Raw genomic sequence first — 11,011 nt, 5'->3', positions numbered from 1 at the left:
ATTGCACAGCTATTTCCTGAAACATTCCCTGTCAGAGAGAAGGCCTGATATTATGGAATATACACATCTGCATCCCAGTATGTACCACTCCACTAAAGTTTCTTAAAAGTTCTAAATTTTTCAAAAGGTTGTATTTTAGGCACCTGTATTTGAGCAAAGGTAAAATGAACAACTTAAATATGTTCAAAAAAAGTCTGACCACTTAAAATTCAGTAGACAAATCCTAAAACAGCTTATAAAACAAAACAGTGTATTTATTTTGAATCATTACTAAAATAGCTTCCATAATATACAAACAAATATGCTATCAGGACACATTTGGAAATAAATCACAGTTGTTGCTTTTTTTTTAAAAAAAACATTTGTCCAGTGAAATGTTCAAAATGTAAATGCCATCTTTTCCTTCCTGAGCTATTCTTAAACATCCAGAACAACAGCACTTCCATGTCTTTTTACTGGTTTTATTTCTCCCACTGAAATAGGAAGCCCTATCCATTGCTGGCTCCCAGTGGTTAGAACAAATCCACCTCTAGTTTAAGTGACCACAGCTCTGTGTCTCTCAAACTGTGTTCTTTGATATGCTTCAGGTGATTTTGGTCCATTCCCTTAACATCTTCAACCTTTCCTTGAACAAAGAAGCCAGAAGCTCCAGCTCCTCAATAGTTTTTTCCTGATTAGAAAGGATTTTTTGCAACAAGGCAGCTCAAGGGGCCCAATCTCTCAGCTGTTACAAGAAAACATCCTATTAATTTGAGAGGATCTTCACATGCTCCTTCATACTCAATAAACCCAAATGTACATGGACCAATAGCTGAGAGCATAAAGTAACAGCAATGAAATGGAAGTGCTGCAATTCTCTTTTTTTTTTTACACAAAGTACTTACAATAGAAACAGGTACATGTTCTTGTTTTTAATCTGGTGTGAGGAATTCTTGACATGAGAGACTAAAAAAACATTTTAAAAACAGGCATTGCAAATCTGTTCTCTGCTAGAAGGTTATACAGCAAGCTGCAGGTTATACACAGATACAAGAAGAATGGTTATTTTTCTGGGATACCAAGTACCACAAATAAATAAATTCTCTGGATGCAAAAATAACGATCTTAGTAAAACGAGAAATAATCTGTGTCTTCCTAAAATTTTGTTTGGAAAGGAGATAGTACACACACAGGGCTGACATTTTATTGTTTCCCTCCAAATTTTAAGACTTGCAGAACTTTGACAGAGTAGAGAATTCCTGGAAGGAGCCAGGCAAAGAGGTGCTGAGGGATTATTTAACTGATGTCAGTACTACTAAGCTTAAGCAAGCCTTTGTACCTCAGCTTTTCTCACTCTCCAGAACTGTTTAGGGAAAGCTCGTTTAAGGGAAAAATGCTTGCTGAAAGGTTCTCTGCAAGTCACAGATTTTTCAAGCAATTTTGCCACTTCCAGAAGTGGCCTGAAACAGCTGACATCTATGTTGTGATCAGATGGATCAAGAAAAAGCTTGTGCTTACGCTCACATCGCTTTATCATCATTTTCAGCATCTCTGGCAGATGAAGGTGATATTTTTGCATTCTGTTACCTGGTCAAATGAAACACCAGCTTTATGCACCACCAGAAAAGGATCCTCAGAGCAAAGCCAACAGTGCATCAAGTCAGCTCCACAGGCAGATGAGTGATTCTGCACTGATGGACAGTTACGCCCAGCTCCAGGACAGCAAGGCTGGACACGTCACTGAACACAACTTACCAACAACCAGCAAGTTCATTGCTTACACTCTGTAGTTTACTTAGAGAAGTCCCAGTTACTTTAGCAGAAAACAACCCCACCAGCTGGTGGAATGTCTCTGCACAGAAAGGACTTTTACACTGCTGTCTGAGCTCAGCAGCAGCAAGTTCTTCCCTGCTCAGCCACTGCAACGTACATTTTGTGTCTTCCTCCTTTCCTGAGTCCTCTCCAGTAACTCTTACGTGCATCCCTCCAGAGAGAGGCCCTTTTCTGGCCAAACAGGCAGCACAAGATGAGATATCCGGCTCCACAGTCCACTCAGCTTATCTGTGTCCATGCCATTGTAAGAACTAGGAACATCTGAGCCGATGAACTTGGCCTGGAGGAAATCCCGGACTTTCTCCTCCACTTCTTGAAAGGTGAGGCTCTTTCCCAGAGACTGCTCGTCCAGGAGAACCGTCAGCAGAAGGGCCACGTCCTTAAACGCCGCGTTTTCATGGTCACAGTACTTGTAAAAGATTAGGGTGGAGCCTGCAGGCAGTGACTCGAATCGATGCACCACTGCCACCTTCTTGCCTTTACTGAACCCAGAGCTGAGCTCTTTATCCACCTCCAGCTTGACATAGTCACTGTCCAACAGGGCCTTGTCCACCCCATCGATCTGGATGGTAGTAGCGTTCTGGGAGAAGGCAAAAGCATCAGCAATCTCATTACTCAGGCACCTCAGTGCCTTCTCAGCTTCCCGGCCGGCTGTGAGCAGCAGGATAGCCGGCTCCAGGTGCAGATGGGAAGTGTTAAGACGTTTCTCCAGGAACACCCGGGCTCTTCTCCACAGATTGGGGTCCTGACTTTGGTAAGTATTTTTCAGTTCCTTCATCCGGGCCCGAAACGTTTGCAGAATTTCAGCATCTCTACTTGAAGTCCCATACAGAAGACTTGGAATTCCGCTCCAGAAGACATAAAGCAACGGGATGCTAATTAACAGAACCAGTAAAAAAGTCTGGCCCTTGTGAAACCCACTCTGAGATTCACCATCATCTACAGAAAAAGGGAGCAAACAAGAAGAAAACAATGTTTAAACAGTGTTTTAAAAGGCATCAGAAGTCAACAAGTGAGAGGAAAATAAGAGGAAACAGTAGAATTCAGTGAAATCATCCCGTTCTCAAGCTACCAGTACAGTAGTTGAAGAGCACAGAGATGTTCTAGCTTAAAAAGAAAGGCAAACAAACCCACAAAACACAAATTTGAACTTCTTCAGCAACTTAGTGAAGAAACAGCATTAATAAAAAGAACATTTTTACACATTTCTGGATTGACTAAGAAATTGGACATTCTTCTGAAAAAGGATTATTTCCTAAAGCTTATCAATACTTTGTTCTATTCAATCAAATCCAAACTGAGAGCTTAAAACTGGTCCCGAAAAAGCTCACGATTTTTCCTGCAGAAAATGCCCTATACAAAACCTGGCTGCACCAGAACGTTTCTGTGTTATTTCTCTTTCCTTAGTCCCATAAGGATAAAAATAGTTCCTGCAGCAATATTTGCAGCTCAAACACCGGTGGTCAGCACTATCAGAAAACGTTTGTGGCCTTTGGATCAGTGAGCTTCTGTACAAAGAGTACACACAGCAAACAGTGCACAGGAAACTATTTAGATTTGGGTTCTTATTTAAACAGTTAAATTAATAACTGTTTCATGTACTACAAGCTTGATTCTGTTCCCAGTAAAATTGGTGACAAAACACACCAATCTTCCTGGAAACAGGAAGAACTGTATGCCCTATGCTACCTTTTCATACCCTAACTTTTATCAGGACAGCAACGCAGCAATGGTTAAATAACACCACCACTAGGCCTGCCTTGGTGTTTATCTTGTAAACATTACAGAGGGAAGACCTTAAATTCAGGTGAAAATGTTACTTATTACACAACACTCTTCCTTCCTTTGTGCTGATAAGACATGCCCTACCAAGCAAGTCATCTGTTCTGGCAAGGACCCTCAGTTGAACACCAGTTACCAGGAACTGTGGTAATTGGAAAGGCATGAAAATGGTTAAATGTAACACAAGCATGAAACAGAAGTGAAAGCAGAAGTCTTACTTTTAGCCAAAGGCTGTGACTGCTTCCTCACACTGGACTGATACTGAGATTTACTTCTGCCTGTTAAGAGATTAAGAAAGGAACATGAGAAAAAAAACCAAAAACAACAGTTATAACCAACTCTCCATCTATTTACCAAATGCCAGTTCTCAAGCCATCCTGACAATCTTGCATAAAAACCTCAAGCCCTCAAACTCCCACAAATCATCCCCAAAGACTTTAACTCTTGAAAAATTACACAAATAAAAGCAGATTTCAAGTACAAGGTGACAAAGTGGCAGAGATTTAACATCCTGTCTTTTTCTGCACAAGGGTCCCATGTCCCAGCCAAGTTTCACAATTTTGCTTAAGAATTTGAGGGACGTGAAAATGGAAACTCAATTAATGGACATACTAGAAAACCAACATAATGTAAGATATAGGCAGCAAAAACAAAGCAATCTGTTAAATACACAGTCTTATTTTCCCTCTCCATGGAGGCCTCCTTCATCAGCAGTCAGTTTCTCGGGATGAGTTGTGCTTTTAAAGCAAAATGGAAGCTTTCAACTTCAAAATATACTTTTGGTTTATTTATTTAAATGGGCTCAGACAGCAGTGTACAAGAGGCATTATCCATAGAAGTGTTATGAACAACTTTCCCAAGAGACTGGTATGAATATACACAGTGCAATTATTGGTCAGCATGTTTTCTGCATTTAGTCAGTTAATTAAAAAGACATGAGAATTTCTGTCTCCTTGTGAACAACAGCAACTGGTTCAAAGCTGAGGGCTCTTTAATAATATATAACCAAATCAGGACACTTTCAATAGCACTATTGAGAATAAATTGAACAAACACACCCCAGAGCAGTTATTTAAAGACACTGAAATAAATTCTGTAACCTTGTTTCTGTATGAATGTAATCGTAGAAGGTGCTAAAAGCAGCTCTGGTTTAAGCTGGAGCTTAACTGGCTTAATGAACTACACTATTCTGTAATTTCAACCCCCTGCCCCAAAAGGACACAGCCATGGAGCTTCTCACTGGCTAAGCTTATCTCAGTCTTCTAATAGTTAACAGATCAAAATCACCTCCATTCTGTAACACCTCACAGTGAAGCCCTGTTTGCAGAGACTAGGTTTCATATTTAGGAGACATCTGTAACTCATACCCTAAAGGAAAAAGTAATTCAACAAACAGTCTAAAACCAAATCCCACCCTGCCTAAGAATCTTGCCTTATTTACAACACAATTTGCACAGAGGCCAAGCAAATCATTTGCATTGCCTAACTCAAAAAGTGTAAATTCTGCAGAAACCTTAGAGCTTTCAGAGTTTCAAGTGATCTTCCCAAGTTCTTCATCCAACAAACAACTAGTCCCTCCTGCAGTACCTATTACCTCTGGCACAGGAAAGAAAAAGTACCAGACTAGCAAGAACTCCTTGCCTCAATTCATTCTTCAAAGGCATTCACAGATCTGCAGCTACCACAAGATGAGCTGCTCTTCCAGAAGGCACCACAGTTTTTAAAAACAAAAAAAAAAAACAAAACCAAAAAGAAATAAACACCTGAACTACCCTCCCAGGTTCTCCAGACTGAATTCTGATTTACAAGACTTTGTTTATCTATACCTGTCGAAGACAGAAACAAGCACCAGGACATTACTAGGAATTTAGAACATTATTTACATTTTTCTTCTTCTTCTTTCAAGTACTTCTCCAATAGGACAAAAAAAAACCAAACAAAACACAACAAAACAAAAACAAAACCAGAAACAATAAACCCACAAAACCAACCAGAAGTCTGCACAAGGAGTTGGTCATTAGATGACCAGACTGGATTTTGCCAGCAAAGAAAATTGCTGCTCCTTTCCAGGAGTATATGACAACTAATTCAGCCACTCTTTCTCAGAGAAAGGATAAAAGGTAAGGTGTTGAGTACAGACTAACATTCACTGCCACCAAAAGACAAAGGTTTTGTTCCCTTTCTCAGCTCAACCCCACAAAGCCACAAGTCCGTGCTCTGCACTTACAGTTCCATGAGTCAACTCCATTTCCTAACCCAGCCAAAAAAGAAAAACAAAAAAAAAGAATGGGGCATTTTCTGTGGTCAGCAAGTTGAATAACCTCATAGAAGGGCTCTGACTCTGGAGTGTGCTGCCTTCTCCAGCTTCCATTTGAATCTGCCTCCTAGGTCCCTTTCCCTCTTCCCAGACAGTGTCCCAGGGCACAAGAAAAACCAGAAGCAGAGGAAAGGAAAATAATTCTATACTTTCCCCTTAATTACAGGGAAAGACTAAGTATCCCCTTCTTTTTTTTACTTACTCTGTGATGTAAAAGTTGAGAAGTGCTCTTGATTTTTCTCAGGGAAGTCAGCCTTTATTTCTGAAAGCAAAGCACAAATGGATGAACTTAAGTTACCACATCAGAGGCCAGAATCAGGCAGACCAGCCATACAGTCTTTTAGCTCTTTCTATGAAATCCACAAAGCTTATTATGGCAGGAGTATGTGCTCTGCTGCCAAACCAAGCCTGCACCATATGACAGCCTCTTGGACCCCTTTTCATCTCCTCTGTAGCCAGAGAAAGCTGAGCAAGGGCTTAATTTGGCCTTCACCCTGCTTTTCCCAATATGACACAAAATCACCCTTCCTAAAGTATTGATGCACTAATAGTATAGTGCAAAGGATGGCAAATCAGCAGCATTAACTGACTGCTAATGCAGGGTATGATATTTGTCGCTTCTGAAACCAAAACTGTTCAAAAGAAGGGAGAAAAAAGAAACAGAGTAAAGCTATTACCTTAACAGCACTGTGATCAAACCTGTGGGGACCCTGGCAAATGTGTCCTTGGCTGCCTGAGCTAACTCCTAAAAACCTCCCTTACCTAGTGTATCCATTTGGATGCATTCAAACCACCTGTAGTAACCTTCTGCTTGGCTAAAAATTATCCCATTTTTTTTTCCTCCTTGTATACCCCCAGTGCTTCTGTAAAACACCGAGAAGAATCTCTGAGCAATGAGCAAAGTGCTCCCTCACTTGGAAATCCCTTGGTTAGTCAGCTTTCCCCTGCTTAAGTCAAAGGTAAGTCATCTTTTTGAAAAAAGAAGTTTTGGGTTTCTTCACCTGAGGCAATTAAAGATCCACTCTCAGAACAGTTTTTGAAGAAGGTATGACATCACTCATATTTTTGTTTTTCAAAAACCAGACAGCTGTGTATTTATCAAAGTTAAAATCTGCATTTTCTCGAACATTAAGGTTTTACACCCAAGCAGATGATCACCATACCACAATCAATTTTACTTTGACTCGGGTAGGAGCACACACTGAAAATTTCTTTTTTTGAAAAATCTTTCTAATCCATTCAGATTGCAGCTCGACAACCCCCCCTCTTCTAACAGAAGCAATCACTTGTTACCTCTTGGAAAAGGTACCGGGAAAACGTGTTACCTTTTGATGTATAAACGTTTGGTCGCCCTGCCGGTTTCTTGATTTCATTACTGTCATAAACCTTTGCTTTTTCCTTTACTGGAGTCTCTTCAGGGTAAACTGCAAAACCACCTGTCAGGAAACAAAAAAAAGAACAAAAAGAGGATTGGTAACATCATAAATCCAAAGGACTAAGACATAGTTTCAGAACATCCGTGATCTAAATCAGTAATTTTCCAAGTTGGGACCTCCCAAGAGTTACTTTCTTACAATGTAACCAAAAGCAACTAACACTTGAAAAGCTTATAGTAAATTTGAGTTCACTACAAATATAGCTGTCTAACATCGCCACACCTTTTTTTTTTTAATTTTTATTTTTAGGAATCCTTGGCTTAAAAACACGAGTGCTAAGAGCCATAAAATGCTCTACACTAGAGGGATTCAGTGTAAACTAATAAATACACACCATGGAAATATAGAGAGTTTTCCCCACATCTTTGGGCTCACAACTTACAAACAACAACTGTGCTGTCTTACATAGCATTAGGCAAAGAGGAAAAGAAAGAGAAGCAAATATAGAACATAATTCCCCTTTTTATGTAATCCAAGCCATCCTCTTTCAATAACCATAAGGGCAACCTAGGGCACCCCTGCTCCTAATTCAACCTAGGAACAACCTAAACCAACACCTTTAGGTTGTCTGCCAAATTACAGAGTCGTTCAGCTGTGAAACCCAACTTAGTTAATGCAACTAACTAGAAAGTACATCCCTAAAAGATGGCAGGAGTCACAGAGCAAAGGTCAGGGCTGGGAAGCCAGTCAAAAGCAGAACACCAGGAAAAGAGATTTGAAAGGATAAGGTGCAACCACATGGTTTCCAAAATTCAAGGGGTTGAAAAAAAAAGTCCACATACAGAATAAAAGCTGCAGTACAGTCGTGGAACAGAGACCACGGTACAATGATCAAGCTGAAGGGCATCAGCAGAGAAAACAGCAAAGAGAAAAATACAACTGATAAACATTTTCTAACATTCACGCTTGGCCCTTTAATTCTTTAAAAAGTCCAGGGTTGTCCCAGGGTTTAATGTGTTTCTGCAGCTCTTTTGCCACACGCCAAGGGCAACGCACAGCTTGCCACCTAGTGTTTAGTAATTTTACTTCAAGAGAGAAAACAGACTTTTTCCTAACGTGTTCTGGCAGCTTTAGCAAGCCAGTGTAGGTAAAACACACAAAGGAGAAAAAAAAAAACCAAACACCAAACCCATCCAAACCACAAAAATGGGTGAAAACTGTATGTTTTAAACTAAGTTAGAGGTGCAATAGTAAAGTATCTGCACACAGTGAAGGGGACGCCATATTTTCAGATCCATCCTAAAAAGCTGGTGAGTGATTGATTTCCCACAAAGCTAAGATGAAGAGACTCGCTAAATTACGTGATTTTCAGAAATGCCAAACAACATACCCATAATATTTCACTATGTACCAGGGCTTTGCAAGAAAATCTCACTAGTAGTGGTGACCAGAAGACCAGACAGATCTGTGAGTCTAAAGAGGGCTACTCAGTGCAGTCCCTACTTTTTAATTCCTCTCCTCTTCTTTGCATCCAGCAGCACTCTCTGTCTCAAAGAGTTCTTAGAAGTTGTTGTACAAAGGTTTGTATACATACAAGTTCATTTCTCTCATGAAGGCAGCTTGTGAACCAGCACCTTCTGTACCAGTGGGTATCACCAACAGCAAGTGAACTCCCCTTTATGAAGTTTAGCTTTCCTAGAAATATATGTATTTCCACTCCAGACATGCCTGTTCTTTCCCTACAATGCCTAAGCCTCCAACCCAGAGGCTCATTCCTGCCTCCCACGCAGTTAGTGAGGGTTTTTTCAACCCACTATAAATCTGCTAGCCAGCCACCTGCCAGGAGAGAGTGATCTTCTTACTCTCTCCATTTCATAGCCCAGGCTCATCAAAGGGTTTAGAAATCTGCGAGTTCACAAACTACAGGTTTATAAACCAAAATATAAAGCCACTATTTTAACATAGTGGAAACTGCTCTTTTAAGTTTAGTGCCTCTCTATCCCTGCAGGCTCACAATCTTTTTCAACAGAAGTGAGCCTGAGATGCGCTTGCTGCCATGTTCCACAGCAGTGACAGAGAGCACAAACCCCAGTGCCAAAAACACCCAGAGCCTGCCTTTAACTCATATGCCCTATTTCCATATTTTAAGAAAACTTACAGACCAATTGCAAGCATGTCTCTTCAGCTCACTGATCTAGAAGCTGCTTGATCCAAGGCAGGGCTTGTAGGCTCTTAAAGCTTTTCAGCTCTACAAGCAAGTTGCCTGATCTATATTTAAAACCTCTACGCAGAAGCCAGAAACCAGTTTCTCAAGTTGTGGTTTTGCTTCTATTCTGTTCTCAGGAAAACAGGACTATTATGCTCCTATAAAAACCCACCCTGCTTGTCCCTCTGCCTCACAGACTATCCCCAAAACATAATACTACAACAGGTGGGAGGACTCTGAGGGGGGAAAAATTCTCTGGTTCTAAACAAACAGGGTCTCTTATCATATTTTTACACCTGTTGTGACTATAATCCAATACAGCTGCTAAGAGCTCGGGGAGGTGGGGGTAAGACATCTCCCCCCAGACTCATTTTTAGAGAAGTCTAGTTAAAAAAAAATCAACACTCAGCTGCACCTCCCCTAAAGCAGCCCAGCCACCTTTAAAACACTAAGCCTCTTAGTACCCTGTCAGCCACCATGTGGGAGCAACAGCTTGCCACAGCTTTATTTCACAGATAAACCTTTGTACTTTTCCAAAGAAATACTTCTAACCTTGCTTTTTCTCCCTCAAGATAAGATTTTTTTCCATGCCTCCTGGAAATCCTACTTCTGAAGGATATTGGCAGCCCTTTTTAAGGGCAGTGCCACATAATCAAGGCCGTGCACTGGAACTGTAGCAAGAGCAAGGGGACAAGAACTCGGCTGGGAATGCAGAACAGGCCCAGACTAGCCCAACTCATCCCTGAGCATTGCCACACACTGATAACATACACGTCCTAAAACAGAGTAAAAGGGAAGTACAATTTACTCATAGATTTCTGATCGAATGACAGGCTAAAGCCACATGACTGCACTGCACAGTTAGCAACTCTCTCCAGTTTGAGAAGGATACAGATCTCGACAACTAAAGCACCAAGAAGGTGCCACACAGCGCCAACACAACAGCTTGTGCAGCCCAGTCCAGGAGCAAGTACCAGACCACGCTTGGTGCTTCAAAGGAAGGACAGCCAAGCCCCAATTATGCACTTCCTCACAAGCACTGCTGCTCCCTCTACAGAGCCCAGCCTTTGGGGGATCTATTTCTGCAGCTCAGGATACCTTATTTAAATCCGGCCTTTCAAAACCAAGCACCGTTAGTAAAATCAGTTATTCCCCACTGCAGCGCTGTGATAAAACACTGTTCCAAGCGATGCAATAGGAGAAACAGCCACCTCAGGGCTTCGGCGTGCTCTGCAGCCACCGATCCTTTCGAGGAGGGTTTCTCCTTCCATCCCTTGCGTACGGCACAGAAGCCGCAGCGGGATTTCCTCAAGTGTGCGCCAGAGCCACGGTAAAAACTAAAACCCGATAATCTCCATTTCCTCGAGTTTTGGGCATCGCAGCCCCTCTGCCAGCGGAGCGGACAGTACCCTCTGGGAGTTAAAGCCTACCTGGCGATCTATAGGCTTTTATAGGGGGTCGCGTCAGGGAGTCTGGGGTCCCAAAGTGGAGCTCGTCCCCTGAAACGAGAAACAGGTG

At 41.5% G+C, this 11,011-nt stretch overlaps 1 protein-coding gene across 1 annotated transcript; it reads right to left on the bottom strand.

Moving 5' to 3' along the window:
* Positions 1-233: 233 nt before the first annotated feature.
* LOC103765586 (torsin-1A-interacting protein 1) lies at positions 234-11,005 on the bottom strand (the record flags this gene model as incomplete). Its single annotated transcript, XM_029962270.1, has 5 exons — positions 234-2,751; positions 3,813-3,872; positions 6,114-6,173; positions 7,237-7,347; positions 10,924-11,005. Coding segments are annotated over 5 exons (1,113 nt in total), but the record flags the coding sequence as incomplete, so codon positions are not given.
* Between the last annotated feature and the right edge of the window lie 6 nt (positions 11,006-11,011).

This window comes from Manacus vitellinus, unplaced genomic scaffold, assembly GCF_001715985.3.
Source record: "Manacus vitellinus isolate BGI_N305 unplaced genomic scaffold, ASM171598v3 scaffold_44_pilon, whole genome shotgun sequence".
NCBI lineage: Eukaryota > Metazoa > Chordata > Aves > Passeriformes > Pipridae > Manacus > Manacus vitellinus.
This window is presented reverse-complemented; position numbering and strand designations above follow the sequence as displayed.